This window comes from Tursiops truncatus, chromosome 10 (assembly GCF_011762595.2).
Source record: "Tursiops truncatus isolate mTurTru1 chromosome 10, mTurTru1.mat.Y, whole genome shotgun sequence".
Taxonomy (NCBI): domain Eukaryota; kingdom Metazoa; phylum Chordata; class Mammalia; order Artiodactyla; family Delphinidae; genus Tursiops; species Tursiops truncatus.
In genome coordinates, this window is record NC_047043.1 from 54980747 (window position 1) to 55000345 (window position 19599).

The following is a 19599-nucleotide window of genomic DNA, read 5'->3' on the forward strand; positions in this document are numbered from 1 at the left end:
TGGCAGGGAGGACCTGATTTACCATTTGAAAATGTGCTTTCTACTCCTAATAATTCCCCAGTGTAGCTCTCAGAGACACCCTGAGGTTCTCTGTAAAAAGATCAACAAGGAGATCTTAGTGGCCAAAACCATGAGGTCCAAAACTCTGCATGATCCTCCCATCTTTCCAGGCCATGTTCTGCAACCTCCTCTGCCCCTAACCTCACCCCTGACCCTGTCTTCCAGCCACTCTGGACCACGAAGGCTGCTGACCCACCCACCATGCACTTCCCTGGGCCTCCTGACCTTACTAATGCTTCTCCCTTCCCTTCCCTCTGGCTGTGGAAAGCCCACTCATTCCTCCAGACCCAATTCACACATCCTTTCTTCCCTCAAGCCCTCCCAGATGCCTTCCCAGATCGTCCTGCCTCAGGGCCTTTGCACCTGCCTCTGCTGAGAACACTCTTCCCCCAAATATTTGCATGGCTGGTTCCTTCTCATAATGCAGATCTGAGCCCAAAGTTCACCTTTCCAGGAAGGTCTACCCTGACCACCTTAGCTAAAGTTGCAAACCTCCTATCAACTTTCTGTCCCATTACCCTGTGTGCTGTTTTCTTCATAGCACTCACCACTATCTGAAATTACTGTTTTTAATTGTCTGTCTCCTTCCAGAAGACTAAAAACACCATGGAAGTAAAGGTCACAGCTGCCTTGTTTTCTGTGCATCCCTAGTGTTTGGTGCCCGGACTCTATGCACATATGCACTATATGCAGTATGTGCTCAAATAAATGAAAGCATTGGCTACTCCCACTCTGTCAGTATCACCATCACAAATATTTCTCTGGGCGTTAGGATAGGGTGTGTGTCCTTAGACACCTACACACCCTGCTGCACATCTAATGAGCACCTCATACGTTCCAGGAACTCAGAAAATGTGCACTGAATTTCAATCCCTGAGTAGAGATGTTTTGACAATTTCCCTTCACCCACAACAGAGGTTGCTTTAATTTCAATGTGGGAAAAAGTAAAAATGTAAAACTTTGAAATAAGGGGCTGAATCACTTATTAGAAATGAAGGCTTTGAAGAGCAAACTTAAACTCCACAAATTTTGATCAGAGATATTATGAAGACGTTCTCTCTCTCTCTCTCTCTCTCTCTCTCTCTCTCTCTCACACACACACACACACACACACACACACACACACACACACACAAGTCTGCTGATTTCAGTGATGACCTCAAACCATTTTTTTAATTTTTCCTTCTTTCTGCACATGTCTGAATGTGAGTTGAATAATCAGGTCCTGAAATGGGTCAGAATTAGGTTGGCTGTAATTTTTTTTCCTCAACAGAAGCCAAACACTTAGGGGAGATGGCTGATGGAATTCTGGAGCAAGAGTTACGTTCCTGGGCTCTTGGGTCAATTTTTTAGTTTGGCTAGAGGGAGAAAGCGTGTGTGTTTCTGGGCAAGCTTACACCTGAGCTGCACCCTCTGGAAGGTGGTGATGAGCTCCAGCCTGGGCTGCGCGTGCACAGTGTGGTTCAGAGACTGCCCTTTAGCCCTTGTGGACAGAGCGAATGAATCAAGGCAGTAAGACCAGCTCCCCACTGGCTGAGGGCTCCACCTATCAGGGTTGCGGGGCTCGTGCGCAGGGCTGCTGTGACATCTAGAAGCATTAACGCTTTGTGGCAGCATGCGCGTGATGATGCTGAGGCGCCTGTGTTCTCTGGTCTCCCAACACAAATGGGCCTTAGAAGTTGGTGGTTATGCAGTTTACTTTCCTTCTTCCTTTTTTCATTCCTTAAGAGCAACATAGCCCTGTCACTGCAGGGGTGATGGGTTGTTAGCAAAGTTGATAACAGGAAATCTCACTGAGGATAAACAGAACACATCAGCCATTGCCCAGAAACACATGGTTCTCATTGAACCTGCCAAGGACTAATTGTGTGTGTATCAGAAGCACGAAAACAGGAAAACTCCTTTCTGATAGACCCACCAAGCCTCTTCTGACCAAAAGGAACTTTCTCAGCCTTGTTAGATACTGAGAAGTCATTATCTCCCCAGCTGTCAGGTGCTAACTCCACTTAACTTCTCCTAAACATATGACCGAAAGCATGTTTCAGGACTCTCACGAAGTCTTAATAAAGCTTTAGATTCAATGAGTGACATCTAGGATTCTCTTTTCACTGCTCTGATGCGTATCCCCTCAGAAAACCAGTGTAAGAGGTTAGACAGATGCTTATACCTGAAACATAGCATCCAGAAAATGACTGTTATTTACCTTTTGGTAAAAGAGGAATAATAAAGTGATGCATCTAATAAATGCAGAGATAACTCAGCGATTCCATAGGTGTGTTGCTTTATCCTTTAACGTGAGATGGGTATGAGCTTCACTCTTCACTATAAGATGGGTCCAAGAGTTAGAACCGGAGCTTAAATAAGCCAATACAATTCCGGGGACTGTGTTATGTCCCACATCAGGGCTACTGACTCATTTATTATTCAAATCAACAAACCATTCTGCTTCCAAAATGTTTCATTATCTGTGGAAGGAAAGTATTTTTGGCATGCACATCAAGTACTCAGATAACATTCTTATGTCTCTCTTTTTTGCTAAAGAGAATCTGACCACATCTGGAAATTCTTTGGTGTCACTGCTTCTCTGAAACTACATCCCATCTGTATCACTTAAACTCCAGTAAAAGGCCATCCCCGTGCTTTGAAATGGGCCTCGTGGGGCGGGGCCGGGGTGGGGTGGGGGAGACTTGGGTTTCTCTGATAAAATGTAAATGAACGCTGTTTTACTGGGCAGCCTGGTGGTGGCCTGCACTCTTGACTTTTCAGCATGTTGGCCTGTGACACCCAGAGGAAAAGGGTGTGGGGGATGGGGAGGAACACCATTATTTTAGCCAAACCCTAGAGCTGGTGGGAAAAAATCATTGCCTTTTATGATAAGAAGTGATATCTTTTATGAAATAATAGCATATTCATACAGAGGACAAAATTGTACGATGGATCGTGCTCTCTCTTTCCTCTGGAATGTTGGTTTTGAGGCTTTGCCCCTTTATTTCCTGTTTCAGTTTTGGTCTCAGTAACACACTGACCTTTCAGATCAAATGCAATTTTTCCCAGTGTTGATGGCCTTAAGGGACGGGGAAGGGGGTTGGGGAGGCAAGTCTTTCATTTAGAAGATAACTTTTCAGCTAGAAAGAGAAAGGACATCTGGAGTTGAAGTTATGGTCTTTTCAGGCTTTTTTGAGTTGCTGTCTTTCCCTTTCTAGAAATTAAAAGGCACTAGGTCATTGTTACATTTCTTGCTCCTTCTGCTCCATTTCCAACTCTGCAGGTTTGTCAACGGGCTCTTATTTATGGACAGCTGTTCTGTGCTCTCATTTACACATTTCAGTTCAAAACCAGAATTCAGCTCTTTATTTGCGGAGTGAGGCTAGGAGGGCCTGTCCAAAGCTAGAACCTCATATTAACTTACCTTGTATTGTTGTGATCATCAAAATACTTCTCCTTTTTGTCTATTTGTAGGAACACATTGAAGTCTGTAGCTACACACAGAAGTAAATATCAGAAAATCAGAACTTGCCAAACTGATAAGCAAGGGGACCCTTTTCACAAAGCAAAAGAATTCATAACTCTTGAGAGAGGTCTACCAAAGGATGCCTTTGACAACTCCTACTTTTAAATGATGTGCACACACACAAATTGTGTTCTCAACCTTTCAAATACATAGGTAACATAGAGCTGGGCATATCCATTATAAGGAACTACCCAAGATGGTTATCACTGTTCTTATAATGTCTTTGCGGTTGAAGAAATCAGAGTGAATAAATGGAGACTTTGAGCACCCAACCCTTCTAGGTTATTCTGGGTCTGCATTATACAGTCTTGAAATGAACGGTGATACATAAAAGTATTTTTCTTAGGATTTATTATTAAAATGTTGTCATCTTTCACTGTTCTTTCGGCAATATCAAGAAAATCATAGCAATATGATTTAACATAAAAGATAATAAAAAGGGTTCTTTAAGACTGTAAAAAAAACTATCACAGTTTACGTTTTGCTGAATGGAAAATATGTAGCTCTTATTTCTCTTTCTAGTAGTAAACATCTTATATCGGCCTAAGTAACCAGTTGGTGTCATTTCTTGACCCTTTTATGAGGGCTATATTTATTTCAAACATTGGAGTCCTAAAATTAATATCCGCAAAGCCATTGTGGTCAACGTTCAGCCTCCCGTGGCAGAAAGGGAACTTATTATCTTCAGATACCGTGGTTCCAAGAGTAGGCAGTAGGTAATTGAATTAGCAAAGTAGGCATTCAAAACATTCTCTGGGTTTTTTTAAGCTCAAGGGGCGTGTGAATTCAGAGGAGCAGGTGGACCCGTCAGGGGACGGGTCATGTTTACCCAGTTGCCATCAGCTGTGATCGGTGTCACATGATATGGAAAAGTGGCCCAGGGATGTAACAGAGAACAGAAAGTCAACGATTAACAGATAAATGTGAGTTAACATGAAACACATGTTATTAAAAAATGAACCTATGCCCCCCTTTAATCCAGGTCATTCCAACAAACATAGTTTCTAGACCAGACTTTACCCAAGACCCACGTTGGTGGAGACGCAAGGATTGGCTCCTGGGCAGAACTGTTGTCACTGAGTTTATTCCTCTGTTAATTTAATCTTCCATTTCTCTTTTATTTCCTATGTACTATGTCCAGGGAGCATCAAGCCAGGGACACTTTGGTGACCCTTCCCATCCCTAGAACCCAGCCAGCTGGAATATGGTTAAGGAATGAGGCTGATGCTGGTAGAAAGGGGACATCCATGCTTTAGCCTGTTAAAAATATACCAGTAGGGCTTCCCTGGTGGCGCAGTGGTTGAGAGTCCGCCTGCCGATGCAGGGGACACGGATTCATGCCCCGGTCCTGGAAGATCCCACATGCTGCGGAGCGGCTGGGCCCGTGAGCCATGGCCGCTGAGCCTGCGCGTCCGGAGCCTGTGCTCCGCAACGGGAGAGGCCACAACAGTGAGAGGCCCGCATATCGCAAAAAAAAAAAAATACCAGTAATACCAAAAATAATAAATATACCAAATATACCAATAACACCAAAAATATACCAATAATACCAATAATTAAGGAAAAGTGGTTCCTTAATTTTGAGACATGTTAATCCACCTTCTGGATAACTTCCTACCTCTGTGATTTGCCTACAAGGCCCTCCTCTGTGTCCAGGCTCACCTCACCTACCTCATTTCTGGCCACTACTCCCCAACATTCATCCAATGCTTGACCACGTTGAACTCCCAGGCTCTCTAGACTCAAGCCTACTGTTTGCACCTCCATGCCTTTGCACATGCTGTTCTCCTCTGCCTGGAATTCCCTTCCCCTGCTCCCTTTACTCTCTAGAGGTTCTCTTTTCCTCCAGAATTCACCTGCAATGCCACCTCCTCTGAGTCAGGGATGCAGTTCATGACAGAGACTGACTTGTTGGCTGAGAGAGAACTTTGTAGATTGACAATCTACAATAGGAGCCCTGCTCTGAGGGCTGTGAAAGGATAAACCATGAGATGATGGAACAGAGGCTGTGCATCCTGGGTGCAAGGAAGGTGGGGCTGGACAGGGAGCTTCGTGGTGGAGACTTTGGAGATGGTACTCCTTCCACAGTCAAAGCTGACAGGTACATAACAGGTTCCTTAACCTCTCTGGGCCTCGGTTTTCTCATCTGTAAAATGGGGGTGAAACTTCAGGAGACCAGATGTCCCAGTGTGCCTGGCTCATACCTGATCTATGTCTCTGTCTTGCTATTCTGTCTGTTTGACTCCCCGACTTCATTCTCAAAAATATCCCCATTTAGATAATAAATTATATGTCACTTACTGATAATAGTACCCTCTGTGAGTGGGTGTTATAAGGATTCAGTGTATCCCATAGCTCTTAGAATAGCACCCAATGTTAGCTAGTATTTTTCCCATTTATATCTGCGTAGAGATGGGGCCTTAAGCAGCTGGAATTGGTTTCCAGGGTGATGTGCTTGGAGCAAGAGACTTAGAAAACGCATTGGAGGACTTTCCTGTCCCTCAGGCCCAGGGACAGGGACTCTATTAAGGCTGCTGTGTTCTGGGAACCTGGGAGAGACCTGTGTCCTCTCTCTCACTCTAGGTCAGCCGACAGCAATAAGTACCTTGTACAGACCCCTCTTTTGAGGCCATAACATGTGGCCCCTCAGTAGAGGCCACAGGAAATGCCGTTTCTTACAACCCCTTTATCAGACCACCACACCCTAGAGAGTCTTTAGTAAAAGCTCTAGAGGTCCTTTTCCACCTGGTGGCAGGTAATGATAAATTCGACCCAGAGAGTTAATTCCCCTTTTCAGTATTTTACCCATGAATCAGCCCCAGTTCATACTTTAAACCCAGTATTTCATGAATGAGGCTTTGCCAGGCTACCTGGAGTGCACTGAGGACACTTCATCCTCGGATAGGCCTGGGCCCTTGAAGACTTCTGACTATGAAGGTTCCCCTGACCCAGGCTGACCCGGACTCTGCCACCAAGTGATGTCCCCATTCTCTTGGGCTCCCCACAGTTTCCCAAATCACCACCAGTTCTTGGTTTCAACTTGCACAATGTTTTCTTTGGGGTCAGGATGAGGGGAGAGGCGGAGGCCAAATGGCAACAGCAAACCCTCAATAGCTGCATTTGCCAAATTCAGCCTTAACACTGTGTCCTGTATCCTCTTGTCCTTTTTTGTGTGTTTGGTAAAGTTCTTTTATTCACATTCCAGTAGATACGGCCTATTCCAGCCCCCAGAGGTCCTGGAAGATGAGCAGCCGTGTCATGGGAAGCATTTGGACTCAGAGAGTCTGGAAAATAGATGAGAAGTGGGTGGACAGGGATAAGCAGGGGGCAGTGGCCGCAGAGTCCCTGGCCAGCCACGGAAATGAAGCTGTTGGATATGAGTGCCATAGTGCTTGGATTGTCTGCAAGAAGAAAACCTTGCATCTCCTTGATGATTTTACCACCAGACGGGGTGGTTAGAACCCAGTTGTGGGGGGTGGGTGCTCAGTAATTGCTTATCTATGTAGCAGGAGATTAGGTGACCCCCGCTCTAATGAAAATGCAGGAGAATCCTCAAGAGGCATAATTAGTAACTGAGGACAACCTTAGTGATCACGTAGGCCACCATCCTAATTTCACAAGTGGGGAAACTGAGGCCCCAGAGACCTGAACTGCATCAGCTGTTAGGAGCCCAGGACCGTCAAGTTCATCAAGGCCACCTGTGCCCCAGGATTCCTTCACTGGGTGCCACTTGCTGCCACCAACCAATCACGTGACCTTGGACGAGTCACGGAACTCAGGGCCTCTGGTTCCTTACTGTCAGCCGAGGCCATGGGACCGTATGATCTTGGAGCTGCCTTCCAGAAACAACATTCCAGGATGCTCTGTTTCCCTTCCAGCCTGAGACAGCATGGAGTGGCCTGGCCTCCCAGCCAGCAGGCACTTTATCTCCCATGGAGCAGAAGTGGGTCAGGGTGGAGGACTTTGGGATTCCTGGGCTTGTAGGCTCATGGTTCCTTCCCTTTGACTGGGGTAAGAACAGGAAGGGATGGTTTCCCTCCACCTCCACCTCCACCCCCCACCCCTCCATGACTCCTACCCCAGCCCCATCCTCAGCCTCTGGACCTAAGAGGCAGGGAAGTGGTTGCAAACAGGTTTCTGGAGCTGGATGACCTGCGCTGCAGCCCAACTCTGCTGCCTGCCCCCTGGGAGACCTGGCCCCCCTGCCTCTCAGCTTCCCCATCTGTAAAATGCTGACAGTAATAGCACTCGCCTCACAGGGGTGCGCAGTAAGGGCTGCACAAGTGTCGGGTACCGTTGTGTCCATCACACACGTTCTATCCATGCACACAGAACAATCCCTTGCCCTCATGACCCTGGTCAGGGACCAAGTTGCTCATTTTAGCTGAGGGAGCGTCTACAACCAGATTAGCTGGTCTGAACCAGACCCACGCAGCACGGAGCAACCTTCGGCCTCCTTTGAGAGAGGACCACCCTGAACCTCCCGGAAAAACGTTGTTTTCCCTGATTGAAGTGATTCCCATGTAACCACAGTCGGGAGCATGACTGGCTGAGACTTTCATTCACCGCAGACTTAGCCTCCACTTCCCTCCTCCAGATTCCCCTGAGGCAGATCAGATGTCACATCAGATCACATCACGTCCCTGTCATCACTCTGTTCACAGGCCCCTAAGACACTAGGGGAAAAGAGGAAGATGGAGCTCCAAGCTGTGTCTGTGCCCCACGTGTTGGCACCGGTTGCTCCTCCCATCTCTCCCTGTGGTTCCCAGCACCCTCCCCCAAGGTGCTGGTGTCCTGTGGGCATGACAGTGAACCTGGCTGGGTTGGGACTCTGCTCCTACACTTCCCCTCCCTGCTTGGAAACCCAAATCGCCCACTGCAGAGCCAGGAGGAGCTCTGCCCCATCCCTGATTTTAATTAGGAACGGATGCATCCTGCAAGACTCAGAGTTCCATCTCTCTCAACCCAGACCAAATGTGTTTGGGGGTCCAGGCCTGGTCATCTCCACAGAAGAACATGAATCCCACAGGGCTGCAGAAGGACTGTTTCTCCAGCGGCTTTTCAGCAAAAGTCCACTCCAGAAGACAAACAGGAAAAGTGGAGACCCGCATGCTTCTGAGTGAAATATGATTGGAATTAACATGAGCACACACATTCAAGTTCTCAAATGTTCAGTGAACAAAATGTTTTCTATCTGTGAGGTGCCATATATGCCCAAATAGAGGGCAACCCCCAAAGAACACAATCCACCACTTTGCTAAAGAGGTAAATTTAACAGATTTTTGGCCAACTTGACAGGAATCAGAGCTGTGATTGCTTTTGGGCTGGGGATGGGAATTGACTGGAAAAGGGCCAGGGGAAACTTTCTGGAGGGATGGACGTGCTCTGTCCCTTCACTGGGGTGGTGGTTATGTGGGTGATTTCATTTGTCAAAATTCATCAGATTATACCCTTAAGATCTGGGCATTTTTAGGGAATGTAAATTTTAACCTCAATTTTTAAAAAAATTAGAAAAGTAAATATCTACTTGTAATACTTAACCTAATCATGTAGTCGCACACTTAAAATTATACAAGAATACTACATTAATTTATATTACTGTTTTTATTCACACATTTCACAAAATGATTTTATGCAGATGTGCATCTTTTGAGATCAACGGATAGCATTATTAAAGCCACTTTTTTAGTTGACAGTATTCCAAAGCATATCATCTTCAATTCATCTAATTTATTTGAAATGCGGAACATTTTGAATCCATGTTTGATGCTGAAATTTTATTGTAAGACACAAATACCCATTTGCATAACATTACAGCAGTTGTTTTTCTCATCTGTCTTAGAAGTGATTGTTCTTGATTCTCACGACATAATCAGCCAATGTTTTGCTTTCCAAAAATGAGCTTTAAAATATTTATCACAACTTACAGTTGCACCCCAGGAATAATCACCACATCTATGTTAAATCTCATTGCCTCCTTCCCATTAATTCTTCTAGTGACCTCGAAAAGCATCCAAAACCAACACTGATTGAGACCATTTCAGACTGGTGTGTCCTCCCAGATTTTGTGGTTCAAATAAAGCAATTGAGAGAGTACCACATTACTTACTGTTTTAAAGAACAGTAAGTCCCTTGAGTTCCCTGGTGGTCCAGTGGTTAGGACTTGGCGCTTTCACTGCCGTGGCCCCGGGTTCAATCCCTGGTCCCCACAAGCTGAGAGGCGCAGCCAAAAACAAACAAACAAAATGCAGTGCATTTTAAAGAACAGTAAGTCCCCAAACTATGAGAGACTTTTAAAGGCAACACTCTATTTTCTAAGAGTTAATTTGAGGAAATAAACCTTCATCTTATTTATCTTCAGGCATATATAGTAAATCCTGGCATATGTGTTCAGACCAAAGATAAAATAGAGATTAAATTTGGAGATCTTGTTTTAAAGTTCATTGTTCAAAGATTAGCATTGTTAGCTTAAGTTAGAAGTTTCCATGTAAAAACTTTAAACTAGACCTTGCTCCCTACCATGAATGAGAAGCTGAAACATTCTTGAATCAGTGTAAACACACTATATTTTACTCAAAGGCATTAAAGATAGGAGAGTGTAGTTTAAGTAGATGATTCTGGTTAGAAATCAGATTGTAAACACAATCCTAAATTATGAATTACTAACGATTAATTTTGCAACTTGACCTTAAGTCATGTCAAAGCTTCAACTACACACAGTGTGATATGATGATATATAAAGAAGGCTTTGTTTTTTTCAACATTTCCCCAGTTTAGGCATCAAAAATAGTATTGTTCTTAAAGAAACCAACATGGAAGACTATGTACTGTTGTTTTGATCTTTTTTTAATGTTGCTGTTGCTCAGCATTGTTTTTCCACTGGACTTTCAAAAGCTGTCAGAAGCAAAATCAGGTAACTCAGCAAGGGTTCCCAGGGCATATAAGCTCCTGTATGGCTCAATGCAGTGGATGCCAAATTTTTTTTTTTTTTTTGGTAGCAGAATCCTGGTTTTAAATGACATTATGTGTGGTTGCTGCTCTAGTTGGAACAGAGATGGGAGCCCGGAGCAGTCCTGCTTGGTGCCCCTTCTCCTCTCTAGGGAATCCACTGAGGGGTTCCACAGCACCTAGAGGTTCCGTGGAACACAGTTTGAAAACCTCTGACAGTGGGCCATGCCTAAAGGCTGGAACTCAGAAGATCTCGGTCTAAAACCTGAGTTCTGGTCTGTGTGATTGTTAGCAAGTAATTTAACCTGAGCCTCATTTTCTTTCTCCAGACAAAGAACATGAATGCTCATTTCAGAGAGTTGATGTAAGGATGTTTTTAAAGTTTATTTTGTCCACTCTTCCTTGGTCACAACTCACTTGCATGTTGTGTGCCATCTCAATTATTTAACAACTTAGCATCCACGTTTTTTATTATTTGGCCTTGTTGATGCTACTACTTCTGCCTTTCAGCTTTTCAGCCATTATTGTCCCCTGGAGAATGGACCAGGGGGAACAGTTGACTTTGGGCTCTACCGCAACCTCCTCTACAATAAGGGATTCCAGGCTCATGATCCTTTCTTGGGATGGACCACTCTGACAGGTTTCTTTTCATTTTCAGGTGGGCCAGGAGAAGGGAAACTGTTCTTTCCAGAAAAACCCAACCCCCTGTATCATCCCTCAAGAACCAGAAAATATCTTCCATACAATATTTGCTTTTTTCACAAAGTCGGGAAGAAAAGTCTTGGTAAGAATTTGCTTACTGCTTGGGTTAACATGGGTGGTCCTCATTAGGAAGGCAAGTCTGAGATGAGAAGCCAGTCTTCTATTTGGCATTTATTATTTCCCAAATCTGGTTTTAATCAATTGGCTTAGGAAGTCACAAGGACCGTAGTCAACTCCTATTTTTCAGCCTGAGGTTTCTATCAAAGTGTTAAATTTACATTTCTAATTCCATTGGCTGGCAAAGGGAAAACCTTTGCAACCCACCAAGCACAAAGTTAAACATTTCTCCCACTAGTATGAGTCTAATCAAGAGTGATGGTTCTCATACAACCACTTTGTATACCACTATTGGGCAGTATATACTAAAACTAAACATATCTGTACCCTATGACCCAGCAGTTCCACTCCCAGGTATATCCCCAAGAGAAATGGGTACTTGTATCCCCCAGAGACATGGACAAGAATGTTCACAGCAATCTTATAATAGCCAGAAACTGGGAACAATCCAAATGTCCATCACCAGGAGAATGTATAAACAATTGCAGTGTACCCATACACTGGTGTATTATGAGCAATAAAAACTGCAACACCAACAACATAAGTAAATCTCACAGATATAATATTAAGTGAAAGGAGCCAGAGACAAAAGGACACATGTTGTAATATTTGATTTACATGAAGTTCAGAAATAGCAAAGTTATCCATGACAATGGAGGTCAGGGTAGCAGTTAATTTTGGAGGAATATTGACAGTCATGGGCATGAGGGAACCTGCTTAAGTGCAAGAAATGTTCTATATCTTGATCTGTTATAAACGTATGTAAAAATATATCAAGATGGATCCTTAAGATTTATTCTCTTTAGTGTATGTAAGTTATACCTCAACTTTTTTAAAAGTGAAGGTATTAAAGATGGAATCAGATGCTTTTCCACAACCTCCTGTCTCCATGTCTTTGGTTACATCTCTTCAGCTCCTTATTTCGGCTACGGCACGTCTCGCTGACATTTCCTTCCTCAATTTTTTTTGCAGTGGAAGTAGTAGGACTGTTTGCCATTTGGAAAGTTGGAATATTTTTACTTACATAATGCTGATGATCAGCTTTTTTTTTTTTTTTTTTTTTTTTGCGGTACGCGGGCCTCTCACTGCTGTGGCCTCTCCCGTTGCAGAGCACAGGCTTGGGACGTGCAGGCTCAGCGGCCGTGGCTCACGGGCCGAGCCGCTCCGCAGCACGTGGTATCTTCCTGGACCGGGGCACGAACCCGTGTCCCCTGCATCGGCAGGTGGACTCTCAACCACTGCGCCACCAGGGAAGCCCGATCAGCTATTTTTTTTTGAAGCCCTTAGAATTGTTAGATATACTGATATCTAGTTGTTTGACGGATGCAACTCTATCTAGCTGAAATTTTTACCCCACATGTGAAACATCGTGAAGGTATGTTTGCACATTTTGGATCCTACAATACAAAAGAATTCCTCCTTTGTAACTTAAATTTGGAATTTAGGTTTCTAGCTGTAATTCGTGTGTCTTCTTGGTTAAACGTGTTTTTCTTTACTCCTGTGGTTTCTTGAGTCATGTGACTTTGTAGCCCTTTAATTTGCCCAACCTAAAAATTGGGCATGAAAGTGTATTTGTCACTTCACAGGCAGAAATCACATGATCTAGGACATGCACCTTGTGTTCAAAACTCATAAGAGGAATGCTCCCAAAATATGTAAATGTGTTTCTTTAAAAACAACACAAAAAAAACTCTTCTTTCTCCTTGCAAATCCAGTTTTTTGGTAGGGTGCACCAGTGAGCTTAGACTTGAAGGCATGTTCTGGTGCCTGCCAGGAAGGAAGTCCCTTGATTGCCCTCTGGTGGCAAGAAGGAATAATTGCATCTTCCTATGGATTTCCTCTACCTGGAATGGCCTTGGTCCGCAGAATAGAAGCTCACAGTGCCCTCTGTGCTATAAATGCTGTGCTCTTGTCTTTGTTCTTAATACGGTTTGATCATTCTGTTTGTTCTTCTCAGGACTGTGAAAAGCCAGGAATTTCTTGCCTAACAATGCACTGTAATCTTAGTGCGCTGGCTAAAGAAGAAAGTCGTACTATAGACATTTACATGCTGCTGAACACAGAAATACTGAAGAAGGTAAGCCCTGGGAAGCTGTACTATTGGGGTTCATTTAAAAGCATTTGAATTGGTTTCCTCAGAACAAACTCTGCCTGCCCCCTTTAAAAAACTGCCCTGGATAGCACCACTGGTAATTCTGCTGCAGATGATGCCGGGGAAACATACCAGACCCTTGTTATTCAAAGTCTGGTTGGAGGACCAGCAGTATCAGCATCACCTGGGAGCTCCTTAGAACTGCAGAATCTTGGACTCTACCCAGCCTTTGGGAATCAGCATCTCTGTTTTAACAAGCTCCCTAGGTGTTTTGTTTGCACAGTTGAGTTTCTCAGACTTTAGCTTGCTTCAGAATCACCTGGAAACCTTGTTAAACCACAGATTCCTCAGAGGGGAGTCTGAGGGTCTGGGTTCCTGAGGAGCTTCCAGGTGATGCCAATACTGCTGTTCTGGGGACCACGTTTTAGATCAGGGGTTTTCCTTAAAGGGCCAGTAGTAAATATTTTAGGTTTTATGGGCTATACAGTGTCTTGCCACTGCTCAACTCTGCCATTGTATTGTGAAAGCAGCCACAGACCATACTCAAATGAATGGGTGTGGCTGTGTTCCAATAAAACTTTATTTACAAAACCCAGCAAAGGGCCAGATTTGACCCGTGAGTCATAGTTTGCCAACCCCTTGTTTAGATGGCACCTTGTTTTTCAGAATTCCAACTTTTGAATCTCAGATAACTTTTTTTTTTAGGGTTTTTTTTTTTTTTACTTTTATTTAAGTATAGTTGATTTACAATGTTGTGCTAGCTTCACGTGCACAGCAAAGTGAACCAGCTATACATACACATATATCCACTCCTTTTTAGATTCCCCTCCCACATAGACCATTACAGAGCACTGAGCAGCGAATCTCAGATCACTTTGCTATTATAAGTTTATAAAAGTGGCTCATAAAAAATACCTCAGTCCATGAATTGGTGGCCCTTAAGAAAATCATACACATTCACTATGATTTATTTTAACATAAACGCTGCTGAGTATGAAAGGCCACATCCAACAAGATGCTTCTAAAATAATCACATGTGAAGCTAAAACAAAATAGGCATGTTAGCCACAGAGATTCTCTTTATTTTCCTTTGGAAAAACTAAATGTGTTAGTCTGTATAAAACTGTCAGTGTATAAATGAATATCCTTAGAAAAGTCATTCCAGTGTTATTTTTTAAATTAGGCATGGCAGTAACATGTTGGCCTGATAAGTCACAGGCACAGGGGGATACAGGATGTTTTACCCACTCTCCGACTCCGGCTGGTGGAGAGCTGTGAACAGTTCTGCTTTCCCTGGATTCTTTGGAGGGAAACTGGTTTGGGGCAAGTTGGGTGCACACAGCACTGCTTCCCTGTTGTACCTCTCCCTTTAAAAAGGATAGTGTTGGGAGAGGACCAGGCATGAACTAGAGCACCCCTGGTCACCCTATGATTCCAGAATGTCATATCACAGGAAGTGCCTTACTGTCCTGGGTCCCCAGGACAGGTTGAGGGATTATGATTCTGTATGCTTACCCATCCTGTTCACCTTCTTGATAAACGGCCCTGGTGACAGTTTTATTCCCTATGCCACACTTGGCACTGTTGACAGAACCCTGATACGGCACTGATGGCAGGAAGCCTCTCTGATTTCTCTTTCAGCCTCAACCCAGTTGGCTGCTGCTTGCACTTATAAATTAGTCATTAGTACAAATTTAACCACAAAGCCTCAAGCCTTCCTTGTCCCCAGCTCTGGCCTGGTCTTGTGCAGCTTTCTCTTTCTCTCTCAGTGATCAATGGTGACCCTTTGCCAAGGAACATGTCCCAGTGACTGCTGTCCCCGTGGGCCATCCAGCCTAGTCTGCATCCCAAGACAGCAGGAAGCCATGGGGTGTCGTATGCGGATGTTGGAGAACCGATCTCCCTACTGGTTCCCTTTCAGCAGAAACCAGCAGAAATCCCAGGTGCAGAGGAAAGCCTCTGTCGGGCCCCCGAGGCCAGCCACGCCTCCCTAAGGATGTGGAGCAGAACCAGCCTTGTGGTTCCCTGGGCCACCACTTCTGTTAGTTTTCCTTTGACCTGAAGGTCTGGCCACAGACAAGGGAATTTGAGGTTTTATTGTTTTGACTTTAACAAGTTTTCATTTGAAATGTAGGATCTGATTTTTTTTAATCATCAGAGGATTCCAGTTTCTTCCAAAGTACTTGTTTTTTACAACCACAAGGCACCTGTTCTGTGCCAGGCTCCTCATCTGCTCGGCCTTTAACTTTGACAGTTATCATCGTCATCATCATCATCATTATTATTGTCATTAGCAATGTCCGAGATGATGATGATGATGATGATGATGATGATGATCTAAGATTGAAAAGACAGTATATCCTGACCCATGAAACCACAAATCTACAGAACTGTTAAACTGGTAAAAGATTGCTGCATACAAAATTATTTACTGCTTAATATGAGCTCACTGAAGCAGTTTTTTTTGAGTGACAAGTTTGCCAGCCCCTGTCTTCTTCCAAACTCTTCCATCACTGCCTTGGAGCCATTCTCTCATTATCTGGATTGGTGGCTTTGAGCCCACACCAAGGCTTCTGCCTGCAATGGCTGGTGGGCTCTTCCTGAGTCTTTCCTGGGCCACCCTCCCTCCCCCCATCCCCTTTCTCATCGGGCCATCACCTAATTACAGTAAGTTCCCTACATACAAACCCTCCTCAAGTTGTGAACTTTCAAAGACGTGAACGTGCGTTCCATCAGCATCAGGCGTGAGTGAAATTGCAGCTTGCCCTCCGTCTCCTATTACTGACGATCCTTCAGCTCTACCATCTCCCACCTCCTCTCCCTCCTCCAGTCAGTAACTCTTCTTGCCTGTTCACTCAACGCCAGCCCCTGTATGCCAGCTGTTGTACTGTACTACTGTGCTTTTCAAGATACTGGACTGTAAGATTAAAATGTTTATTTTTTGTGTTTGTTTTTCATGTAATATTTTTGTGAAAAGTATTATAAACCTATTACAGTACTGTACTATTTATATAGCCGATTGTGTTAGTTGGGTACCTAGGCTAACTTTGTTAGACTTACGAACGCACTCTCGGTACGGAACTCGTTCACACGTGGGGGGACTTACTGTATAAGCTAGATGCTTCCCGCCTCTCATCTCTCCATCAGGTACCCTCTTCCAAGCTTAAATGGCTTTGACCCCCCAAACCAGCTTCATTTAAGAGCAAAGAAAGAGTTAAAAGGAACTCATGTGGAGAGTTTGAGGGTTGTGGTCAAGGCAGGAAGATGCTTGAGAAATGTAAATCAGACACCTTCTATGGAACGCCAGGCCTTGATTTGTTGTACACAATTAACAGCTTTATTTATTCTCTGCTCTTTGGGAATATGTCAATACCAAGATCCAAATATCTGGCTCCTGCCACTTGGAAACCACAGCACACAAGCCTGCATGTGTTGATGACTCAGCAAAACTCCAGAGCTTTTCAGCGTCCACTATGATATGAAAGAATCCTCAAGAGAGAGACTGGAAATCTCTTGTCTCATTCAGTGATAGAAATTTTTGTCTGGTTCACATGGAATCTTTGAATTTCAGTTCTGTCTGGGACCTCGGGGCCCAGCCATTGTGATTGAAAAGTCTTACAGTGAGTTGTGTTGTTTCTTCCTCAGGACAGTTCATCTGTCATCCAGTTCATGACCCGCGCCAAGGTGAAGGTGGACCCTGCCCTGAGGGTGGTGGAGGTAGCCAGTGGGAACTCAGAGGAGATGACGGTGAGTTGGTCACCCCACACACACACAGCTCTCCTCCAAGGGTGAGGGAATCTGGGTGACTTGGGAGACTTGGTGCTGGCATTTGAGGGTAAAGGCGGTCTCTAAGCCAAGATGTCAGCTTTGTGGTAGACCCAAGACCTTGCCTGCCTTGGCTTCCAGGCCCCCATGGAGAACTTCTGCGGTCTGCTCTTGTTGTGATAGCCATGTTCTCTGGGATGCTGTTGGAGAACTTCTGCGGTCTGCTCTTGTTGTGATAGCCATGTTCTCTGGGATGCTGTTGTTATGTGAAAGCTCCCGGCTATGACCAGCCAAAGGAAAAATCTTCTGGAAGTACCCTTGACAGGGCTTGCATTTCCATTCTGGAGCCAAGACTATTTTTATTTTTCTCAGACCTTTCCCTGAAACCTCATCTGCCTTCCCAGTCACATTGGTCCATGGATAAACGCTGGGTGTTTCTAAACCAAGTTGTTTGAGCAACCTGAAGGGGTCACATCCTAGTTGCCAAGTCCTAGAAACTCCTCTTTCACTCCCTACCTAACCCCGTATCCTCTATCACAACGGTCCACAACCTTTCTGGCACCAGGGACTGGTTTTGTGGAAGACAGTTTTTCCATGGGGTGTGAGGGGATGGTTCAGGTGGTAATGCCAGCAGTGGGGAACCACAGATGAAGCTTTGCTGTCTCTCGCCTGCCACTCACCTCCTGCTGTGCGGCCCAGTTCCTAACAGGCCGGTACTGGTCTGTGGCCCGGGGGTTGGGAACCCCTGTTCTATAAAGTGCAGTCGGTAAGCAGCCTCAAGATGGAATATGTGGCAACCGGGAGCTCGGATGTGGGGTGTGGGAGAAGCTGGAGGGAAAGGGGTACTCTTGGAAATTGGCTGCCTTTTATTATTTTTCAGGGGCAGGAGGCAGGGGGGAGGCTTATTCTCTGACACCCACACTGAGGTCCTAGGCACATGGGGAGACAGCAGCCTCTGAACTGGTTTGGCCAATGAGTTATGCAATGATGCTAGCTTTTTGCATCTCCTTTCCTGGAACTTACTTCTCTCAAGGGAGACTTTACCCTCTCTTGGAAGAGTGAATATTGCTGTGACAAATTTACAAAAGTGAAAAATTCACAGAGATTAATTACTTACAAAGAAAAAATGGTTAACTTATTTTCCAATAACAATGGAGACACCACATATCTAAATGTGAGGATGAGGATCAGAGCAAAGCCCACTCTTATAAGACCCTGGTTAGGAAGGGTTCATGTAGAAAATAAATGCCCGGGGACTTCCCTGGTGGTGCAGTGAATAATAATCTGCCTGCCAGTGGGGACACGGGTTCTATCCCTGGCCCAGGAAGATCCCACATGCCGCGGAGCAACTAAGCCCGTGCACCACAACTACTGAGCCTGTGCTCTGGAGCCTGCGAGCCACAACTACTGAAGCCGATGTGCCTAGAGCCCGTGCTCCGTAGCAGGAGCAGCCACCGCAAGGAGAAGCCCGTGCAACACAACGAAGAGTAGCCCCTGCTCTCTGCAACTAGAGAAAGCCCGTGCACAGCAACGGAGATGCAACGCAGCCAAAAATAAATAAAATTAAAACTTTTAAAAAATAAAGAAATGGGGCTTCCCTGGTGGCACAGTGCTTGAGAGTCTGCCTGTCGATGCAGGGGACACGGGTTCATGCCCCGGTCCAGAAAGATCCCACATGCCGCGGAGCGGCTAGGCCCGTGAGCTATGGCCACAGAGCCGGCGCATCCGGAGCCTGTGCTCCGCAATGGGAGAGGCCACAACAGTGAGAGGCCCGCGTACCCAAAAAAAAAAAAAAAAAAAAAAAAAATTTAAAGAAATGCCCAGGACCTCCATGAACTCTCAGTCCTGAGCAAGAAACAAAAGCAACAGCTGGTACAGAATGAATAAGAATCTGTGAGGATGTTAAAGCTGCCCCAGGCCGTGGGTATTGCATGCCTGATGCAGGGAAGGACTGTCAGATGCAGACCTTAACTCCTCTACTCACATCAGGAAATTCTCCACGTAGTCATTTTAATAACAGAAACTGAATGGGATGAAATGGAATGGCGCTGGAGTCCTTCACTCCTAGGGTCAGTGTTTATGGAAGATCAAATATTTGGAGATGGCCTTTGCCTTTTCCTCCTTGCCTTTTGGCCATTTAACTGCTAATTCAGACTTACCTGGGGATTGAAGAAGAATGGAGATTCACTGCTCATTGTCACAGCTCTGGTTAAAAAGTTTCATAGGATGAGATACATGCCCAACATGAGAGGTTTGGAATGTTCTGGTAGACCACTGTGTTCCCAATTAAGAGTTAACGGAAGTAACTAACAGGTTTCCTACAGGTGGAATCCCTTGGGTAAATGAAAAAAATATCATGGGTGCATTGCCTTTGATTAGAACACGGAGCTGTGGGATCCAGGAA

The 19599-nt window shown here is 44.9% G+C and overlaps 1 protein-coding gene across 3 annotated transcripts in view; it reads left to right on the forward strand.

The window, feature by feature from the left end:
* ITGA9 (integrin subunit alpha 9) overlaps nt 1-19599 on the forward strand; it is a 352532-nt gene that overhangs the window by 302854 nt on the left and 30079 nt on the right. For 2 of the 3 annotated variants that reach the window (XM_033864555.2, XM_033864554.2), the window contains exons 24-26: nt 11178-11303; nt 13296-13415; nt 17076-17177. In XM_033864555.2, the coding sequence (XP_033720446.1) occupies nt 11178-11303; nt 13296-13415; nt 17076-17177 (348 nt within the window). Of the gene's footprint in view, nt 1-11177; nt 11304-13295; nt 13416-17075; nt 17178-19599 lie in introns of those variants that run through there. The other variant, XR_004528480.2, reaches the window with a different exon arrangement.